The sequence below is a fragment of the Branchiostoma lanceolatum genome, chromosome 11 (assembly GCF_035083965.1).
Source record: "Branchiostoma lanceolatum isolate klBraLanc5 chromosome 11, klBraLanc5.hap2, whole genome shotgun sequence".
Lineage (NCBI taxonomy): Eukaryota > Metazoa > Chordata > Leptocardii > Amphioxiformes > Branchiostomatidae > Branchiostoma > Branchiostoma lanceolatum.
In genome coordinates, this window is record NC_089732.1 from 1,093,339 (window position 1) to 1,115,820 (window position 22,482).

At 46.5% G+C, this 22,482-nt stretch overlaps 1 protein-coding gene across 3 annotated transcripts in view; it reads right to left on the reverse strand.

Moving 5' to 3' along the window:
* The window catches only part of LOC136445015 (apolipophorins-like), a 44,134-nt gene extending 21,977 nt beyond the window's left edge, over nt 1–22,157 (reverse strand). For 2 of the 3 annotated variants that reach the window (XM_066442847.1, XM_066442846.1), the window contains exons 1-25: nt 22,024–22,157; nt 20,997–21,044; nt 18,639–18,799; nt 18,268–18,381; nt 17,700–17,825; nt 14,621–14,776; nt 13,953–14,145; nt 13,354–13,603; nt 12,617–12,782; nt 11,537–11,719; nt 10,908–11,057; nt 10,478–10,622; nt 9,626–9,784; nt 9,108–9,232; nt 6,925–7,077; nt 6,115–6,279; nt 5,553–5,734; nt 4,817–4,999; nt 4,280–4,429; nt 3,631–3,751; nt 3,088–3,253; nt 2,465–2,607; nt 1,711–1,881; nt 1,039–1,172; nt 169–256 (exon numbers count right to left, since the gene is read on the reverse strand). In XM_066442847.1, the coding sequence (XP_066298944.1) occupies nt 169–256; nt 1,039–1,172; nt 1,711–1,881; nt 2,465–2,607; nt 3,088–3,253; nt 3,631–3,751; nt 4,280–4,429; nt 4,817–4,999; nt 5,553–5,734; nt 6,115–6,279; nt 6,925–7,077; nt 9,108–9,232; nt 9,626–9,784; nt 10,478–10,622; nt 10,908–11,057; nt 11,537–11,719; nt 12,617–12,782; nt 13,354–13,603; nt 13,953–14,145; nt 14,621–14,776; nt 17,700–17,825; nt 18,268–18,381; nt 18,639–18,799; nt 20,997–21,044; nt 22,024–22,075 (3,684 nt within the window). In that variant the 5' untranslated portion in view covers nt 22,076–22,157. Of the gene's footprint in view, nt 1–168; nt 257–1,038; nt 1,173–1,710; nt 1,882–2,464; nt 2,608–3,087; nt 3,254–3,630; nt 3,752–4,279; nt 4,430–4,816; nt 5,000–5,552; nt 5,735–6,114; nt 6,280–6,924; nt 7,078–9,107; nt 9,233–9,625; nt 9,785–10,477; nt 10,623–10,907; nt 11,058–11,536; nt 11,720–12,616; nt 12,783–13,191; nt 13,269–13,353; nt 13,604–13,952; nt 14,146–14,620; nt 14,777–17,699; nt 17,826–18,267; nt 18,382–18,638; nt 18,800–20,996; nt 21,045–22,023 lie in introns of those variants that run through there. The other variant, XM_066442848.1, reaches the window with a different exon arrangement.
* Nucleotides 22,158–22,482: the final 325 nt, after the last annotated feature.

The following is a 22,482-nucleotide window of genomic DNA, read 5'->3' on the forward strand; positions in this document are numbered from 1 at the left end:
TATTTTTCGTTAGGACCACGCTTCAATACATTAGATAGAATATTGGGTAGTTATGTCGAACTCAATGCAATGCTTACAACAAAGGGAGTTTTGAAGATGTGCACTGTACAACCAAACTACGACAGTGAGCTGCAAACGTTAAAGGATGATTAACTATCGAAACCGTACCTTGTGCTGGAAGTCGGGGAAGCAAGAGAACTTGAAGTCGTGGGTAGCGACGAACTTCATGAGGTCCTCAGTGCGGAGGTCACGCAGCCTGAAAACACAAAAGAAAGAGCACTGCTATTTCAATGTGTCTTCAGCCCAAAGCGATTTCAACGCAGATTACACAAATGTCTCAAGCATGATGTTTCTTGTCTAGGGAGAAGAGATGATGTTCTAGTGAGTGTAAGAGTGCACAGACGTGGTCCATTGGCCGTGTACTCCGTAAACTCGAGCTCTTTTAAAAAAGTCTTCACCGTCTGTTGCTGATTAGAAAATCTGTAACTCTGTGGCCGGATACACCTTCTAGTCAATCGTTCAACTCATCTTACCTATATGTACTATTTTTTCCGTAACCAGCGAGAATGGTGGAGACTATTAACCTCCTCCCAGCTGAAGCAGCCGCTTGGCACCAGACTTGCACTGATTAAGCCCCCGTCACAAATAAGAAATTCAGCTCGGCCGACGTGTTGGCGAGCTTCAAATGGGCATTTTCGGCCGAAGTACGGCCGGCGTCCTGCCGATTACGCGGGCTTCGGGCGATTTAGAAATAAAAGTTGATCCAAATATTAGCCTTTTACCAAGTTAGTCGATACTGACTTCGTCCATGTCCAAGAGATGGTACCATCTCATGAAGGATTTTTAGTTTTTAGTGTTCGACGGACATCGCCCGAAATTTTCATTGGAAAATACGGTCGACGCTCGGGCGATTTTGAAATTCGGCGAGCTTCGGGCGATCTACAAAGTCGGCCGACGCTCACATGAATTGTGACGCCGGCTTTACAGGGTTAGGCAGCGGGGAGAAGGTGAAGAGGTGATAATCAAGACGTATCCCACCTCTGGTTGAGCTCAATGGTTTCCTTCTTCTGGTCGAAGAGAGAGTACTCGGCCTTCAGCACGTGGGTCCACACCTTGTCCTTACCCAGCATCTCAGCCTCCAGGGAGGCGTCGATGATCTCGGGGTACTTCATCTGTGGGTTAGAGAGGAAACAAATGTCCGTCATTGATACGAGATTACTAGTCACAGAGCAAGGAAAGAGGAAGGAAGGAAGCCTTGTAGGTGCGAATGGAAACAAATGTTCCTCACACTAGGGATGAACAGCTATAACTACAGGGAAGACAAAAGGAAGGAAGGAAGGAAGGAAGAAGGAAGGAAGGAAGGAAGGAAGGAAGGAAGGAAGGAAGGAAGGAAGGAAGGGAGGGAGGGAGGGAGGGAGGGAGGGAGGGAGGGAGGGAGGGAGGGAGGGAGGGAGGGAGGGAGGGAGGGAGGGAGGGAGGGAGGGAGGGAGGGAGGGAGGAAGGAAGGAAGGAAGGAAGGAAGGAAGGAAGGAAGGAAGGAAGGAAGGAAGGAAGGAAGGAAGGAAGGAAGGAAGGAAGGAGCTAATCGCCAATCTACCAAAAAAGTAAGAGCTGCGTATCAAATCGTCTTACTACACAAGATTGGTTCCTAAGGCGATACCATCAGTGACTTAAAGATGCAAGACAGAAGACTACAGATAAGGGTCTCACCTGCATGTCCATAGAGTAAGACTTCTTGTCGTCCTTCAGGGTCTTCTCCATGGAGGTGGCGAAGACGATGTCTTCGGCCTTGATGCCCTGGAGGGTCAGGGTCAGCTCGGCCTTCCTGTCCTGCTCGAACCCGACCACGCCGTTAGCGGAGACGGTCTTCATCTGAGGCACCTGGAGCACGGAGATGCATGTTTGGCACAGCTTTAGCTTTCTGGACAAAGACATGCTTTGAATTCCCCTACTCTTTTGCATTGAATTCCCCTACTCTTTTGCATTGAATTCCCCTACTCTTTTGCATTGAATTCCCCTACTCGTTTGCATTGAATTCCCCTACTCTTTTGCATTGAATTCCCCTACTCTTTTGCATTGAATTCCCCTACTCTTTTCGACGAGAACATTGAACAGTGGATAAGAATGACTGCGTGTTTTGTATACATGTATAACCACGCGAGCTGTGTTGTGACATAACCGACGGTCAATGTTCTGTCCCCTCAAAAGGCAGCTGCATTTCACGACTAATAATCTACCCAAATTGGTATCGTATAACATATGTTACACAGACCGGATTTCTGTACCTTTCTCTCGAGACTGTTTTGTTAAACCACGGGACAAGTATGTGGAAACACCTGATAGAGAGCTGCTCTCCTGGTGGTCATGGCTACATGACGCAGTCTGCATAAAGATTACGTGCACCTGATTTCTTCTATCAGTACAATAAAGACGGCAGATCACAAAGAGTCTGGCTGTTACTCACCTTAATCTCCAGACTGGGCATGTAGCGCCAGTTGCCCTGCAGTTCTTCCACCATCATCTCGCCCTTCAGAGTGTACTGGTCCTTCTCGTCAATGGTGAGGTCAAGGTTCACAGACTTGGTCTCGGCCTGGTCGTTGTAGTTACCTGCGTGTTGTAAAGGGTTGGAATATAAGTTAACTTTAAAGCTGACAGAAACGTTACTGTGGGTTTGTTGTGAAAGATTTGTACGACTGTACAATATATACAATAGAGGGAATATGTGTCATGATCCACATGCAGCTAGTGGCACAGGGAATATTCCCGAGCAGCCTTCGTAACCCCTGCTTCTATTGGGTCAGTTATACAACTGTATACAGGCCTAGGTGGTAGAGCATTACCCAGTCCCCTGTCCTTGATATACAAGTGACAGATCCCTCTATCGAGATGCTTATTGATAAGTATTAACCTCCGTTCCAGACTCCTTATGCCTATTTCTGTTTTCAAGTTACCGTTTTCGTATTACATTTTTTCTTTAATTGCTCGACCAGCAACAAGAAAAAACTGTAATAAAAAAAAGGTAACTTGAAAAAGAAAACAACCGTAAGGAGTCTGCTACGGAGGCTACTAAAGTGCCAGTGTTCTAACCGTTGAAGGAGATGGTCTTCTTGGGGTGCTGCATGGAGAACTCTACGGCCTTGCCTGCGATGTTCAGCCCGGCGTTCAGCTCCATCTTGCGGTCGATGCGGGAGCCTGGCGTGTCCAGCAGGAAGTGCATGGAGTAGGTGTTCTCCTTCTTCCCGTTCACGCGAGACTGCGCGAGAAAAAACGGTATTAATTAGACGTGTACTCTGACTTGTCGAGTTTCTTTGCAGCATGCCTACTACTTGTATAGAATTGAGTTTGTATTGAGCTAAATTACGAACGTTTACAATCTTTGGCGCAATTCTAGTATCAGTGAAATCTCCACCAGACCCCTCGGTAGACTGGAAAAATGGTTAAAATCAGCCAAAATATGGGGGAAACTTTATCAGAAGGCTTGCTGGCCATATCGAGCACAGATTTGTTCGTGGAAGGTCGCTGGCCTGATCCCTCTCTTGACCAATTTCTACTATTTTTCCAGCAACCAACGGGGTCTGGTAGAAACTCTCGGCACTCTTATAAGTGTGGTGAAAAGACTACATGGCTTACCGGCTTGATGTTGTAGCGGGCCTCCATGACGTAGGAGTCCAGCCCGGCGTCGGCCTTGTTCAGGGTGATGGAGGCGCTCATGGGTCCGGTCAGGGGCATGTAGGGGGTCTCGTCCTCGAGTCTGGTGTAGAAAGACAAAATATCAAGACCTGGCTGTGTTTACATCAATGTAACAAATCATTAGATAAACGTATGACATGTACTAGTAGTTGGTCGTCATCAGATTAAGATGATACAAGAACACAACACAGCATTCGTGTGGACTGACGCCCAGTGAAATGACGTCTACCTGGGGTTGGAGTACTGGGTACATCTACAGATTGATGATAGGGGGACCTCTACCTTAAGTTGTGGTACTGGACATAGATATGGAAGATACATACACATCTACTGACTGTGAGAGAGACGCGTGTACCTGGGGTTGGGGTACTGGGCATAGATAGAGACAGGTTTACCTGGGGTTGGGGTATCGCACGTGTGCGATGGGAAATAATGCTAGAGATGATGATAGAGGTACTTGTACCTGGGGTTTGGGTACTGGACATAGATATGGATGTGTACGTTACATCTATAGACTGTGGAGAAGAGTGTACCTGGGGTTGGGGTACTGGATATACATGTAGATACAGACTGTGAGAGGCAGGTTTACCTTGGGTTGGGGTACTGGACCTCCCCGCACATCTGCAGGCCGAAGGTCTCGATGCCCCAGGTGCCGGTGCAGGCGCTCTCGTCCACACGGTCGGCCTCGACGCCGCGCACCTCGCGCTCCTGGTCCTGGTTAATCAGGAACAGCTTGGACCTGCCGGGGGGGGGGATATCAGGGTTATCTTTCTGTATTTTGAACTGATAACCTCTGCTTAAGTTTATATATCAATAGCACTGGATTCTTGGAAGACTTAGTACTGATACTTGAGAACATCTCGTCGTCCTAGGTCATGGCGTTTAATAGATTTCTTTGTGGATAAAAAAATAATCTAATTTCTAGACAATACAGGGGTCGTACTTCGTTTTCTGTTAACTGAATGCGTCTATCTGGACATAATATGAATAACAAAATCAACAGAATATCGTGAATATCGTGAATGTTCTGCACCGGCGACAATCAACAATGACATCGGCAGTCATAAAACGTCACATTCTTTCTTCTTTTTTGATGAAACCTTTGTGGAAGTATCACGCGACTTACTGGACGTTGACGATCTCCATCTTGTCACGTGGCATGTTGAGCTTGACCTCCAGGTCGCTGCCCTTCTTGAGGATGATCTTGCCGTCGGCGAAGGTGGAGGAGTGGAGGGTGGTGGTCATCTTCATCCCGCAGCGGGCCACGTGCGCGTCGATCCCCATTTCACTGGAGATCTCCACGGCAGCGCTGCGGGTGGAAAACATCATGAAAGTGAGGAAACGCCGTGGAAACTAAGAAAACATCGTTAAAACTGAGAAAACATCGTGAAAACTGAGGAAACGTCGTGAAAACTGAGAAAACATGGTGAAAACTGATGATGAAACATCATGAAAATTAAACAAAGTATGGTGAAAACCGAGACAACATCGTGAAACTGAGAAAATGTCGTGAAAACTGAGGAAACGTCGTGAAAACTAAGAAAACGTCGTGAAAACTGAGAAAACACCGTGAAAACTGAGAAAACGTCATGAAAACTGAGAAAAAGTCGTGAAAAATGAGAAAACATCGTGAAAACGAAGAAAACGTCGTAAAAATGGAGAAACCACTTTGAAATTCTTTCTTTCACTTTCTTTAGCAAGGACAAAGGTGCCGCATTTGGTAAATTAAGTCGCAAAGGAAATATTGAATGTGACGGCTCAGTAGCTAACCTTTATCAGTACGTGGGCACGACCTTACCTTTCTATCCATGGGCACAACAATGTATATATCACCTTTGAAATCATATTCCATAACGCCTTACCTGGGCATGACCTGTCCCTCGATGTGCATGCTGCGCGGGCTGAAGCCCATGTTGCGCACGTCCATCTTGCCGGACACCTTGACGTGGGTGGTGGCGGTTCCGTTGATGGCCAGCCGCAGAGGCAGACCGGTGCTGGTGGGGATGGTGTGGGTGGAGTCCAGGAACATCGTGCTCTTGGTCACCTGCGCGAAACACAACAAACCAAGGATAAGGTTACACAGGGTTGCAACATTGTATACACATGGCAAAACGTAGCAAAATACACATATGTTCGTATGTTCTCGTAGCTATAGAACGATTCTCCCCTTCTGGCTTAAAGATTTTTTTAAGTTTTCCTTACTCAAAGTCAGTTTTGCTTTAAATGTGTTTAAGTACCCTACGATACACCGTTCCAAGAATAAGCAGGGAATCGGCACATCTATAAGCTACAACTGCATCAATGAAGACATCCACAATCTGATGATTCTTTGATGTATCATTACCCTGAACCCACAAGCAGCTATGTACGTTACTAAGTTATAGACGGAAACCAACTGAATGTGAGAGAGAGACAGATGCTGACCTCATAGTCCTGCTGCTTGGCCAGCTTCATCATCATCTCCATGACGTTCCAGCCCTGCTTCTGCGCCTGGATGTCCAGACCCTTGAAGTCTCCGTACATCATCTCGTCCCCGTACATGCGCACGTAGTACGAGCCCTCGGGCTGGTTCTCCTGCTTAGCGTTAAACTGGGGAGGGGGAAGATTGTGTCATGATCCAATCTTGAATTACATCTTAAGTGCCCTACGGGTAGGTCCCCTTGTTTTTCATCCTTCTTGGTCTTATGGACCTCCACATATCTGCCCATTCTACAGTTCTTACTACTTGGCATTAAACATGTGCTCCTGCTTAGCGTTTAACTGTAAAAGGGGGAGGAAAGATTGTGATGATCCAGTCTTAAATTACACATATAAGTGCCCCACGTTTTTGTCATTCTTCTTAGTCTTGGTGTTAAACTAAGAAGAGAGAGGGATGATGTTTCATGTTCAGGTCTAAACTTAAATCTTACGTCTAGCAGTTGTGGTCTCCCTCGTTTCTGTCACCCTTCTTGGTATAAAATTTGGCATCAAATGCTAAGTGAAAAATTCCCTGGTCATTTCCACAAGAGACCATGCTTGCAACCACATAGCAGCATTAGCCACGTAAAGACAACATTAGGATTATTTTCGTGATAGAGAGATACATTCCACGTCATTCTTCCATCCAGGAAAGTTGCAAAATACGATGCTACTAAGCAATTGATGGTGATGTACGATTATAATGTCTTTTGCTCTTTCAGTCTTAGCTTGTGTAATGTCTTCGAAGATTACTGGCCATAATCTTAAGACACATACCTTGCGGTGGACCTCCTCCAGCTTGTTCTCCTTCAGGACGGAGCGCTTCTCCTTGGTCTTCAGCAGGTGCAAGACGTTGTTCTCGGGGAAGTAGCCTTGGTGGCCGAAGAAAGACTCGACCAGGTAGCTCAGGCCCTCGATACGGCCCCCCATCTGTGTGGCGAGGTAAGGAATAAACACCTTTAACATCTTGCTGAACCCTGCAGCATAGCACTATTAGTAGACTTTCTCTGAACATTCTACCCTACTGCTGGCTTGATCTGACTGGAGTGGTGAGCTACCCTCTGCTATGCAGCTAAATAGTCTCCTCCCCTCATCAGGGGGCATCCCTCCCCTGAGATGACCATTCTCTGAGTCATCTCCTGACCGTTCTTTCTCAACTTGCCCTTGAGTTACTTGGAAAGCTCCAGTCTTAACTGCCCATCTCTTCCTGTTACAATTTTGACTCATCACAGCAGGCCATCCTTGTTTGCTGGGGCTCAGATCATTAACGTCGCTTAGCAACCGTACCAGTCGCTAAGCTGTTATTAACATCTTTCTTTAAGTAACCGTACAAAATGTTCGATTCAGTTGTGAGCAATCTTGTTGTCTTGTTTGGACAAATACCAGTACAGCCGAAACTGTCCAAGACGACCACTCAGGGGACCGATCTAATACAGGCAAACCTGCCCAAGGCGACCACCCGGCGGACCGAGCAAAAACGGTCGCGATGGACAGGTGGTCGCCATGAAGAGGATTCCACTCACATGTTTCCAGGTCGAGGTTTTCAAATACAGTACGTAAATGGAATTGGACAGTTATGTGAATTTAGACAGCATGACCCCCACCAGGTTCAATTCTGATTGACAGAAAGACCCTAAAAAAATTGCATTTTCCGTTATCGATGTAATAATTGTATACCGCTACATCGTGTACAAATTTTCGTCATAATTTTTACTACAAAACAATGGTTGCCTCGATGATCTCGCAGCGCCCTCCCGCATTCACATGTTACATTAAATAGTACACACACACACGCACATCATCGAAGTTTTAAGGACTAAGACAGATCCCTAGAAAACGCCTGCTGGTCCCAGCCTTTTTTAGGGCGCCGAGCGCTGGATGAAAAGGTCAAAAAGTTTTCGATCTGACAACTAAAGATGAAAACGGAACGGTGTGATTTCGTCGCGCCGCGCCGCCAAGCTCTGTGCGACCGCATCGAAAGGTAAGTCAGTGCAGCAGAACGCACAGCGTCCAATAAAAGTTTGTGAGATTCATGGGAATAAAAAGAAAATAAGAATCTTAATTTTCACCAATAACTAGAGTATTCGTAAATGTTCATACACAAAAGCATCGTGTTTTAGAAAAGTTAGCGGTACGCCAAATCCGGGCCGCCCCAAATCCAAGATGGCGTCGGGACCAAGGAACAACATTTCTCTCCCGATGTTTTGCCCACCGCGAAGTCATTTTTCGGCGGAATTTAGCAAGACACAGACACATTTTTGTTGAAAATACAAGAAATAGATAGTAATTTCTGTGAAATCTGACTTTTTGACGCCATGCACTACGTATTCGTTTTGAAAATTGAGTTTAAACGGAACTGAGTTTGCGTTAAACTAAAAGATTACGATAGGCACAACAACATCACAAACATTTGTCTTTACAATGTTGATAGGGGGAACGTTTTATTTAACACTTCATGGAGGAATCGATGCTATAACATTGCTATTTCATATATTCTTGTCCTTATTTTTGTCCTTTACAGTCTTGAAAACATTTCCGTGAAATCCGACAGCAAAATGATCTGATGTCATCACACGCTTAAAAATTAGGCGGCCGCCATGGGCAGGGATTGTGCTCTGTGCGGTCCCAATTCGTGGCGGTCGCGGTCGCGTTGGACGGGTGGTCGCCTTGGGCAGGCAGCTTAATGCTTGTGCCTATGGGGAAAATTTTCGGGACCGAGAAAAAGCGGTCGCCATGGCCAGGTGGTCGCGTTGAAAAGGTGGTCGCCTAGGCAGGTTTGACTGTATCTGGTATAGACAGGTGGTCGCTATTGACAGGATTCGTAATAATTGTGTCAACTGATTCTACCGAACTACTGAGTTAATAAAAGTCATGAAAGTGGAGCTTGTGTAAAGACGAAAATTCTAACGTTCATGCTTTAACAGAACAACTGAGTTGGCAGTAAGGAAACGTGAGCTGACCTCCAGCATGTTAAACTCTGCGCCGAACACCATGGCGGTGAGGTTCAGGCGGGCGCTGCGGGGCACGAAGGACGTGTCGGAGAAGATCAGGTCAGCCTGGGCCTCGCCGCCCATGTTCCAGCGGTCTGGGGACAAAACAACAGGGGATCGACACCATGGTACTACAGTAACGCTAACCCTAACCCTGGGCATCGCCGCCCATGTTCCAACGGTCTGTGAAATTAACAGGATAGCTCACATAAGATAACTGTAACAGCAACAGTAATCCTAACCCATGTAAGCCTGGGCATCGCCGCCCATGTTCGAACGGTCAGTGAAAAATAGGATAGTTAACATGAGATAACATTAACACTAACACTTAGTCCATAACATTAAAGGCTTTGTCCCTACGAGTAGCTGTAGCCGCATGTCTGCAAACGAATTAATCTGACGTTACAAATATAACGCTTAGCCTATCTCTCTGTACTATTGAAGAAAAAAAACTTAACTATCAAATAAAGACGTAAGGATTTGCTCACCGGAGAAGACGGATCCCTCCCATGCGGAGGAGAACTTCCTCTTGTCTCCGGTGAACTTCTTCTCCAGCTCGGAGTTGCGCAGGATGTCGGACACGGTGTTGTGGAACTCGTCGTGGCGCTTCTGGAGCTGCTGCAGGTGGGACCACACGTAGGAACCAACTGTGGGACAGAGAAGATAACGTTAGTCAGGTTTGGGACCACCGTGCCGCAGCGCCACCGTGCGACAGGACACGGTGTTGCGCCACTCGTCGTGACGCTTCTGCATCTGCTGAAGGTGGGACCACACGTAGGAGCCAACTGGAACGGGACAGAGAAGATAACGTTAGTCAGGTTTGGGACCACCGTGCCGCAGCGCCACCGTGCGACAATAAACGGTGTTGTAGAACTCGTCGTGACGCTTCAGGATCTGCTGCAGGTGGGACCACACGAAGGAACCAACTGTGATGGGGGAAAGATGAGTTTGGGTTGAGTTGTTTCTCAATGATGGATGCCGCAATCAGTGTGCACGGAATGCCAACTTTACTCTAGTCTGATGTACAAGAATCGACGTCTTAAACAATCTTAGTTGTTGTTGTTTGGAGCTCGTTCTATTCAGATGAAGACCATAGCACGTCTAGGACCAAAGACACAAAAAACAGAAGTCCTGCTGCAGTATCAAGGTTGGTCCGTTGACTGTCATGTTCACTACACCTACCCAAGTAGCAAATATCATCGCAATACATCTGGGGGTTCTTAAGATATTCTACCGGTCACGCACGCACACAAACAAACAGCGAAATAAATGCAGCTCCATTTTTCATGGACATAACTACATATCAGATGGTCAGAAGCTTAAGAAAGACAGTGTCTTACCCTGAGAAGACTCCTCGGAGTCCATGGCGCGCTTGACGATCTGGAAGAAGTCGTGGGACGGGCAGAGCGCGGCCTGGATGTAGGCGGCGATGCGGACCTCGCTGTCCTCCTCCTTGTTCATGAAGGTGTTGGTCAGAGCGGTGCGCTGTGTAAGGAACGGTTAAAGAAAGTCAGTAAGACGTCATCGCTGTTGTATAAGACAATACTATTCTCCCTATCATTGAAGGTGTAGGTAAGGCTTTGCTTGTAGAAGAGAAGATGTGAGAAATTGAGTACAATGTTGTCATTGTCACGGTAGCAAGAGCTATCATTAAGTAAACAAAAATTGCCTCGGCGATGTACACATCTCTGCCCATAGATCTTTTGAACGATGGGCCCCTCACGGAGAAAAGGGGTATCCGGATATAAGAATCTTAGATCAGTTACTCACGCTGACGGTGCAGGGCAGGCGGCGGAAGGCCTCCATGGCGGCGCGGCGGACGGGGGTGGGGTTGGCGTCGGTCAGGACGCACTGGGACAGCGTGGGGGCGGCGGACACGGCCTGCCCCGCGTTACCGATCGCCTTCAGGGACATCATCACCTGCGGGCACGGGGACAGTCAGTCATGGAACAGACGTGAAAGAAATGCTGATACTGATCGTGTGGTCTTACACCAAGGAGGTTTAAACATTATTTTCTTAATTAAACCTCAATGCTTACACTAACTTGGCCCTCGCTTGGGATGTACATAGTTTCTGTCAGTGTGCATTTGTTTGGCTTTTGCTTATTTGTGAACAGAGTTACACAGTGATTGTTAGTTCTAATCCGAAAAATGTTGGATTTCTCCTGGCTGTCGTTAACTTTATTCAATGAAAAGCACAAATATTTTCATTCATCCATTCGGTCACTTACTCGTTTATTCCATCATTCCTCCATTCCTCTACTCACTCAGTCATTCACTTACTCACTCACTCACTCATCTACTCACTCACTCACTCACACTCACTCACTCACACTCACTCAAACTCGCTCACTCACTCACTCACTCACTCACTCACTCATTCATTCCTACACTCGTACCTTCTCTTCCTCCTTGTCGGAGAATGAGTGGCACCGCTCTCCCAGGTTCCTCTCGAAGACGGCCAGCGCGTTCCTGATCTCGGGGCGCTGGGCGCAGTCGGACTCGGCCTGGCAGTACTTGTGGATCAGCGCGGAGAGAGACAGGTAGGCGGAGCGGCGGACCTCACGGCCTTCACACAGGGGCTGGGGAGAGGAAACATATAGTTAGTTACGGGACGGGGGGCTCTATAGGCTACTAGGCCTGGCAGTACTTGTGGATCAGCGCGGAGAGAGACAGGTAGGCAGACCGGCGGACCTCGCGACCTTCGCACAGGGGCTGGGGATGAGAAATATGATAAGTACACATGTATACGGGACGGGGGACGCTACAGGCTACTCGGCCTGGCAGTACTTGTGGATCAGCGCGGAGAGAGACAGGTAGGCGGAGCGGCGGACCTCGCGACCTTCGCACAGGGGCTGGGGAGGGGAAACAGACATAAGTGCACATGTACACGGGACGGGGGGCGCTACAGGCTACTCGGCCTGGCAGTACTTGTGGATCAGCGCGGAGAGAGACAGGTAGGCGGAGCGGCGGACCTCGCGACCTTCGCACAGGGGCTGGGGAGGGGAAACAGACATAAGTGCACATGTACACGGGACGGGGGGCTCTACAGGCTACTCGGCCTGGCAGTACTTGTGGATCAGCGCGGAGAGGGACAGGTAGGCGGAGCGGCGGACCTCACGACCTTCGCACAGGGGCTGGGGAGGGGAAATATACATTTAAGTACACGTGTACACGGGGCGCTACAGGCTACTCGCGGCCTGGCAGTACAGTACTTGTAGATCAGGGCTACGGAGGGAAAATACACATCAGTAAACACGGACATGGGACGGGGGTTGATACAGTCTTCTGGGCATTTCTGATCCCTTTCTGAAGTAAGTTTAAAAGATAGAATATGCAGTATTTTTTAATTCTATATCAAAAGCGTTCTAATTTGCCATGTGTTGAATACTCGTTACATGTTTGGTTCTTATCACAGATTTCTACATTTCTGTATCAGGGAATCGAGGCATGTGATAAAAACCGTTGCATCAGCCTACCTGCAGTTCGGCGATCATCTGAGGGGTGGGGTTCTTGGCGAAGACCTGAGCGGCCAGCCAGGCGTCGGCCTGCTCGCCGGTCACCTCGCCCTTCATGATGTACTCCTTCACCAGGCGCGCGGAGGCCTCGTTATGGACCAGGGGGACGGCGTCCATGGCGAACTTCCTGAGGACGGGCAGACAACAAACTTGGTCAGAAAATGCGGCATCAAAGCATTCACGTAATGGTATTTTTTTTTTCAAATTAGATACGAACTAGCAGCAAAGTGTCAATGACGAACATCCTAAGGAAAGACCAAGAAAATTTGCTGGAAAACGCAAAATCTTTTGATACAAAATGAAACTCTAGGCTTCTTGAACCAACCAACATGGCGGCCGCTGACCTACGTCACAGTCACGTGTGTGCAAAAAAAACTCAACACAATGTATACTTAATCTTCTCGGCTTCACTTCAGCCGATTTCTGACTTACAAGTATATTAGGCCGATTTTTACACATTTCTTTAACCCAACAACATGGCTGACGGAAAATGACGTCAAAGTCACATGAGCGTAAAAATCCCACGTCATACGTACTTCATCTTCTCGGGGTCGCTATTGCAGATGACCTCTGTCCTAGCAATTTCTTTTTAACAGTGTGACTTTGCATGCATCTTCCACTATAATGGCTGACGGAAAATGACGTCAGTGTCACGTGAGCGCAAAAATCCTACGTCATGTGTCATACGTCATACGTACTTCATCTTCTCGGGGTCGCTGTTGCAGATGCCCTCTGCCCTGGCGATGACGGAGCGCATCTCCTGCACGTTCATGTCGCGCATCTGGTACACCAGGCGGCTGAACAGGGCAGGGGTCTCGGGGCGCACGCCCTCGGCGGTCTGGGCGCACAGGTCCCGCAGGGTCTGCTCCACGCGCCCGCTGGCGGACTGGGAGTCATCGGAGTCGTGCTGGAAGCGCAGGTCGGAGCGGATGAAGCCCAGACCAGACACTGTGAAGGAAACAAAAATGTTAGAAAATTAATTATTCCAATTTCACAACCACAAAAAAAAGAAAAAAGAAAAAGACATAACTAAAAGTTTAAGACAATAGAAGAGAAAAGAATCGTGCATGTCCAAGACCAAATATACAAGTCCTGCTGCAGTACTAAGGTCGGCCACCAGGAGGCCCAAGATCGACCTTAACCGTCGGGTGTACCACACTTACCCACAAACCAAATACCATCACAATTCATCCGGTGGTTCTTAAGATAATTCGCCGGACACGCACGCACAAACCCACGCACACAGACAAACGGAACAAACAATATGTCTCCATATTTTATGCAGGTGAACACTTACGGAGAGAAGACTTGGTGCGTGGCCTCTGCGGGGTCAGCTGCAGTTTCTGCGTGCTGCGCACGGTGGCGCCGTTCTGCCCGTGAGAGAAGGGCCTCAGCAGATGACGCTCGGTACACGTCACAGACTCGATGAGGCTGTTGCTGTCGATAGTGTGGGTGCATTCCTGGTTGCTGTCCAAAATGTGGGGACGCTCCTGGAATTTAAAAAAAAAACACGTAAGAAAGACGTTTAGCGAAATTAAAGTCTAAGAAACGGTTACTCGTCGACAGGGCCTTTTTGAGAGGACGGGGGACGGTACCGACTTTCTGGCAACTTTGACCCTTTACTAGTAAGAGTCACATTGAGTCCATAAGGCCACGTGCTGAATGTAATGGGTCATCCTAATCGACGAAGGTTGGAGTGACAGCCTAAATCCAGTAAGTCTGATTTCATTTTTTTTTTTACTTTTAGCACGTTTTTACATGTTATGATACTATGGAACTTAAGCTTTTGGTAGAAGTTAGCCTGGATGCCAGTCTAGCTAGTGAGGGTTTTAACACGTTTTTGCATGATATAATGCTACAGAACGTACTGTCTGGTTGTGGTAAAAGTTAGCCTGGATGTCAGACTCGCTAGTGAGAATTTTTGCACGTTTTTACATGTACATGATATGATCCTACGGAACTTACGGTCTGCTTGTGGTAGAAGTTGGCCTGGATGCCGGTCTCGCTGCCGAGGCGGCGGTCGGAGCAGCGCTGGAAGGTGCGGGTGCGCCTGTACTGCGTGGTCAGGCCGCGCTCGTCAACGGGCTCGTACTGCACATCGCAGGCGCCGGTAACGTCGGTCTGGGGTGGGAGGGAAAAGGTTGAGGCTATGTTAGTGTAATCTTTTGTACTACTGTAGAGTTTTGATTCTTTATCCAGCAGTTAAGACTCAAATTTATTCATCTTCCACGTGATCTGGATGTCCAATATTCACAAACGTACGGTAGATTAGGTTTGTCAGTAGATTATACATTATACTTCGTTTGAGGTCTCACTAACATGATTATATAACTGGCATACTAGTGCAAATTGATCCCAACTTTTACAAAATGATCGCCATTTATTCTTAGAGGTTGGGCAGCGATACGCGACAATAGTCTCACGTTGGTAACATATTACCACATATCAATATTAACCTCTCATCATTAGACTATCATGAAATATGTCACACTTGTAGTCAAAAGCCCGATACAACATCTATAGTAATACGTTCTGTCACATCGGGAGTGTCAATGGTCTTTTCCATACTCTGGGATGCCAAATACTTCAGTTCAAAATTGTAGTTTTCTTCGGCAGATTTGAGGTTCAGTTACTTTAATTTGTTCATGCCTTTTTGCTCCTTTTTTAACGTCTTTTTCTGTTAGACCTTTTTCGCAGACGTTTATTCATACAAGAACATCCATACCGTTAGAACTTACAAAAATGCGCACAAAAAACGGCCAAAATGACGCTTTAGAGTCAAAATTACACATTTGTATCGGCAAATTTGAGGTTAAGTTAACTTTAAGTTGTTCATGCCTTTTCACTCCTTTTATCAACGCATTTTTCTAGCAGACTTTTTCGCAGACGTTTACTCAGACAACCGAAAAACACTCGTACCCTTAGAGCTTAACAACGCGCACCAATACGGTCAAAAGGACACTTTCGAGGCAAAGCAACACGTGTGCTTGGACACGACCGACCGGCCGTTCCCACCCCTTGCAACGTGAGGCGGCTCCACGTGCGACACCTGCCCTAACCCGGCCGGGGGAGCGGCCACGTGGCACTTACACCTGACACAAAATCGATTCTCGCGCCGTCTGATCTCAGATTTGTTTGCTAATCTCTACAGCACAAGACGTTGATACGTTACGTCTTTACTATAGTACTATTTCTCTTCCTACATATTCTTCGTTTTGTATGTCTAATGTGAGCATATGTGACTAATGAAAAACGTTAAAAGGGTTGTTGTGAAGCTTATTTTTACTTGGACCGTAAGGGTCCATCTTTATAATTACTTACGCTTATCGGCGTTCTCTTTGCGAAGAGATAACGTCTCTTTTCTTAACCTTTGTCCGTTTTTTTAGCAGATAAAAACCTGTTGGCGCTTCTGTGTGGCGGTTTTTGCTGACCAAAATTCCTCTGTTGCTAAGGGAAAAACGATGACCAACGAACTCTGACGTTTGGGAAGCAAACATTAATCATTGATATCTTACTTATTTGTTCCAATTTTGATGATTAAAAGCATTTAGGGTTTAAAAAGCAAATCTGACGATCGATAATGTGAGTATTTGTTCGGCGAGGCGTCGGTTTTTGATGACTGACGCTTTGTGCAGCAGCCAAAGTTCGCGCGTTGTGTCCACACATCATTATACAACCAACCAACAGGTCGTCCAAAAAAATACGCTTTTTATGAAATTTGAAAAAAAAATGAAAGGGATTGAATATGCTTATATATGACAGATGTTGACGAAAATTAAAGCACAAATCTAAAATTTGAAAGAAGAATAAAAAAATAGGATGGATATTTCTGTAGAAATTGCCAAATTGTCGCAATTCGGTTCTTTAGGATTATCCGCATCAGCATCTGTATAATTAATGAAATGGTATTAACAAAAGAACAACGTTTTACAAACTTTTCGAAGGTGATCAAGAGTGACAAAAAACACTCGGAAAAAGTATCTGCAAAGTTCCCGTTGTTTTCCGTCTTTATGACATTACATTAGTTACGGAACAACTTGTTATAATCGAATCGTACCAAAGGTTGTATTAGTTAATTAGTACAAAGGTCACCCTCATTAATTAGGACAGAAGTTCTCAACACGTTTCTAGCTGTCCCGCACACGGCCATTAAGACAATGCGATTCTACCGTTGCCACGGCAACAATCTTCTGATTGGATAAGCTAACCTCAAAGGCCATCTGGTACAAATGTGCCCGAACACGTTTTTTCTGCCGTCCGCCATCTTTGTTTGCCGACCTTGTGTGCTGTCGTCAAGGACACTATCTACCGTGTGGTCAGTTGATCGACCGATGTGAGCGAGAGGGCAGCTCTAGATGGACAATCTCGACCTGCTACTGTGATTGCGCAATCTCTAGAGGAGCAACTAGTCTTTTATGAGTTTTTCCGCGCATTTAATAAAATGATTCTAAGGCACACTGTGAGGTCAAGGACACTCTTAGAAACTTCTGAATGAAAAATATTTGACCAGCAAACCGCAAAGTTGACTAGTTTGTCAATCCACACATCATAGCTTGGTATCCAAACCTATATAGTATAAAAGCTCCCGAGATTCTTCTGTCCTCTCTGCAAATCTATTTGCGGAGAGGACAGAGGAGGCTCGAGAGCTATTATACTATATAGGTATGGATACCAGACTACCACACATACAAAAGTTGCCCGTCAGCTACTGTGAAACTGTTGGACTCTGGCCCGACTACTTGGCCCATGTGTCCCAAAAAAGTGGGTCACTTTTCCTGGGGAATGCTGGGGTGTTAAGGCAAGAAATTTGCTGTGCAGTGTTTTAGATTGCGTTGGAAGATATAACAAGAAACGTTAACTGTGCTTCGACACAACATTCTACCCCGCCGATGTTCAGTACCCATGCACACACCTCCTCCATGTATGTTGGAAAATACTTCAGGAAACTTTAACTGTTGCGATACAGTACCTGCTAATGTTTACTACCCATCCACACAACAAACAAGCAAATAAACAGTAAACAAACACACAAGCAGTAACTGACCTCCTCCATGTCTGTGCGCCTCTGGCTGAGGTAAGAGTTTTGCAGCGCGGACAGCACACCACGCTTGATGTTGACCACCCAGGGCTCGTCTTCGGCAGACGGACAGATCTCGGGGACAATTCCATCCTAGGACAACAGGGAGGTTTGTATATCAATCATTCCCTACGTAACGTTATCAAAGGACATTGGAGGATTGTTAGAAGACGATTGTATGCATCTTGAGCGTTGAATTTAGTCTATGTATTTCTGTTTGGTTTAAATTTTGTTGTCAAGACTATTTTTGTTAATAATCTAGTACGTTCAATGAAGAGGAAAGCAAAAAAAGTTGGGGAGGGAGGGAAAGAGAGAAAGAAGAGAAAAATGGTAGAGAGAGGGGAAAGAGAGAGAGGGATAGGTAGAAGGGGAAGGAATGGGAGGAAGGAGAAAGAGGGGAGGAGGACGGAGAAAGAGGGAGAGAGAGGGTAGGGGAGGGGGATGGGAGGGAGAGTAGGAGAAGAAGGGTAGGGAGAGGGAGAGAGAGGGGGAGAGAGGAAACATCCAAACATATTTGAGAGAACAAGTTCCTTACCTGGAAGGAGAAGCGGAGAGGATGTCTCTCCAGCGCTCTCTGGAACTCCCTCTTGTTGGAGGACGTCACCATTAGAGCCTGGTGAGATGCTTCCTTCAGATCCACGTCACTGAGCTGTGGGAGGGGGGCGAAACACAAGGTCAGCTGGGGCAAGGTCATTCTTTAAAAAGTGTGTAAATGGTTGCTTAAAATGTTGACAGATTTCAAGAAAAATCATTTTTAGGTCAAGGTCGTTTAACTGTTGAGACAAACAACCATACGTGATAATGTCATTCTTTGGAAAATCTGAAGGTCAGATCAGTAAGATATCACAATATCGGTGTAAAAAAAAGAGGAATATATTAGACTAGGAACGAGATTGCGTTACGTACCCTGAGGACAAGCTCGCACTTTGAGAGCACTTCCAGGTCAACTGTGGCTGCGATTTCCAAACCGGAAGTTTCGTCACTGCTTCCGACCAGCTGTGTCGTCGTCTTTGCGTCATATCTGTACCTGTAGGTGCGGCCTATTCTGTAGTCGAGAACGTTGCTTTCTGTAAACAACAATCAAACGAACAATATGAATACACAAAATAAACAACTGTTGCAACTTGTAAAATAAGGTTTCTTTCTTTCTCTCCCCCCCCCCCACAAAAAATGCGGGCTTCTAATGCACTTAAATGATATTTTCAAGTCGACCGTAGTATTCCATGTACATTACAGTTTTATGCTCCGCTCCTGAGGCGCCGCCAAAAAATAACAGGATAAATTTAGAGACATTTAGCGGTGTTTATGTGAACTGCAGCACAAACAGCCACAAAGGATGACGCAACAAGTGTTGTCCCAGCTGTTACAACAAAGGACATTTAAACGAAGCCAAGAAGCAGCGTTGGGAACTCGACGTGTTCATCTTCTAGCATTGGGCTCTCAATATCTTCATAATCGTGAAGTCTTTGTTGCTGTTAAACCAAGCAAAACGATCCATGACATATGATATCCGTACAGATCCGTGGCTGGATTTTGGCGCGTCGACAAGTGGGGACGAAAACAAGTTATCAGGTTACCGTGTTCTAATCCGTCCTTCTGTACATAATCTATGTAAATCTGTAAATCCTCCTCAGAATCACAACGGCGACGTTAGGTTTATTTTTCCAGACTCTCAACACAAGCCAAGATTACTCGATCACCCAAGTTGCACTTGAGAAATGGACTAAACCTTCAAGGACTCATTTATAATGCCTAATGCTGATGACAATGCCTTTGTCCAAATTTTGCACACACGACTTGTTTTCCGTTTTCCGTGATCGCTTCGGTTTAATACAGAGTTCCTCTTTGTGTAGGTAACAATGAGCAATTTTGCCTTGTCCACAAAAAAGGTCGACATTGGCCAAATAGCCCAAAATCTCATTTCGGGTCCTTTCAAATCAATTCAGACATATGACTTAATTCTTTATTACAAGGAGGTTTCAATCAGACATCTACGATATCTCCAATTTTGAATGTGGCTCAGGCATCTTTTCCATGCCTTTTCACCCATTTGAAAGTGTCCTATTGAGGAAAAAAATGCACCGCTTGAGAGACATACAAAACGAACAGAAAGGCTTTTGAAAAGAAGCCAAGGACCTACAATCTACACAGAGATGGAATCCGTCTGGCGACAAGAAACACAGCCAAGTTCCCTACAAACACCGTCCGCCGGCTAGAACAACGAGTTAGGCAAACCCGTCCATCTCGGATTCCCCCGTGTTATTTCCGGACATTCACCCCCCCCCCCCCCAAGTATTGCATCACTTTTCTGGCCAGTCGCCATTGTCAAGACAGGCTTACAGATTCTTATGCATAACCCGTGTCTATCAGATGCCCTTATCTACAAACAGATGCACAGATTTGGCATGCGGTACTTTACTTCTGTATCCGCTGTCTTGAGAGGCGTTCAAATACACTATACAGCACACAGAAGACTTCGAACCAAGACAAAGCCTTATATGAACTTCAAGATTTATCTTCTAGCAAATGTAAGGATCCGTGTCATCATCAGTATGTGTCTTAAGAACATTTAGTATGCCTTATGCAAAAGTTAACCTTTCAAAAATTGCAATACTAGAAAGGCGTATAGAATGTTACAAAAATACGCGTGAAAACTGAGACTGAGCCGGCTCCTCCCATCTGCTTGGAGATTACTCGAAGATAAGGCCGGGCGGCCAGATGCTACTTCTTCCCATTGTCTTCCCGACACTTCGTTCCGCTCGGACGGGTTTTGGATGGTAGCCCAAAACGGGACCGCCGGGACTTTGCTCGCCAAATTTGTCGTGTCTCACTCCATTGTCCGGACCTGTTTACCTCCCGTAATGCATCCGCGGAGCGCAATTAAACAATTTTCCTTTCCCAGGGGAGATTCTTTATAAACCATCCCCTCCTACGGTGTGAAAATCACCTCCAAATCAAAAACTATCGACATACACCGTTCTAACACCATGCAGCCACTATCAGCACGACTACTAACAAAGTAAATCAAAGCGTACGTCACAAAAGATAGATAAAAGTTACCCCCGTTGTCTCCTGTACCTTGCCCCCCGAGTTTACTCGCTACCGTGTGTACACATTGCGGCTCCGCACTTTAAAATCTCAGAAGCGGACTCTGAGCGAGGAAAAAATTCCGCACGCTCCAAGCCAGGGACGATGTTTCTGCGCTTTAAATGTTTCTCGTGTGTGTTTAATATTAAAGAAAGGGTTATGTAATATCCACCTTACCTGTACAGTGTCGGGAACATTGGTCGTCTGTAACGGACGATAGCGGCACTGCAACAAAACAGGAACAAGTTGTTACATTAATGACTCACTATTTGTTCTAAAACCCCCACACAATTGATACAACACATCAGCAGGTTTTACTACCGATTGCGACATCGTGTATGTAGCAATTAAGGTCGGACTGTTGTTGCCTTTTGCGTCCAGGGAATACGCAGAAGAGATCGCTGCCAAAACTTTGACAAAAGCGCCCGGCTTGTTTTTTTGCCTCCGGGCTTTGTGGTTCACGTCACACAAAGGCGCTGCGCTAGAACAGAAAACTCTAAGAAACAAAGGCTATGGGTTTTTAATGGCAACACGCTGTTTTTCATGACCGTTTTTAGATTAACTCCTTTGCATGAGTTAATGATCGATCATGTAAGAAGTATTGTTCCGTAAAAGGAAGCCCTCCCCCGCTGAGGGTGCTCGGCGCTCTGCCCAACTTCGCTTCGTCATCAGTTTTTCCCCGCGACAAACAACCTCGCATCCCCTATTGTTTGTGCACGGCTCACGCAGGCGATAACACCTCAAGATACCGCTTCTTCTGCCACTTAAACGTCTTAGAACGGTCCACACAAGACAAGAACTTAAACCTCGCAATCTTCATTGTTCTGAGTCTGTCTAGTGCGCACGGATTACTTCTAGTGGTTGGGTCAGAGTCCAAGGTATTAAAGTGCCCTTTGTCACAAACAGCTGACTGCGGGAAGTATCGGGTACCCAGATTGAAAACAGGCCTGGCCGAGAAGACCGTTCGGCGCACTTCTACTGTAAACACGGCAAGAAATATCTCCTTTCGTAGACTGCTACTCAAGATTTCCTTAACCGGAGTCTTAGGGTGTTTCTACCGGGGAGGGAGCAACTTTGTTTTCGGCGCAGGAAGTTAACGTTCCCCGAGGTCTCACAGAGTCCGCGCGCTCCCCTCTCTCTCCCCACAAGCGCTCTCCGTGAAAACCATACACGATCGCTAAAAGAAAAGAAGAAATTCTCTTACCTGAGAAGCCTCCTGCCACTAGGGCGAATAGGACAACGGTTCTAAGCTCCATTTTTGTTGAGCTACTATCCGTTCGGGCGTCCTTCTTGATTCTGAGTCTCCACCGAATGATGGAGTCCTTCTCGATGGGGTTTTTATACCCGACCCGTAAACAATCGGAGACCAAAGTCGGGGCGCGCTGATTGGTCGACGGGGACGGACATTCTGCTGACAGCTGATCTCGTCCCGCGAACAAGCCTCATCTCGGCTCCTCATTGGCCGAGCTGAGTGTGACGTCACGGGTAAGGAACTGAGATTTGGGCGGGAAAATGTGAAGATGCTTTCTTTCTGCTCCCGCCATGACGAGACAATGAGTTGGCAAGGAGTCTCTGTTTTCGCTGACAATTAGCTTTCCGTGTGTTTGTGAGTTTGTGCGTGCGTGCGTGTTTGTTTACTTATGATGTTATATGGTTGATCACC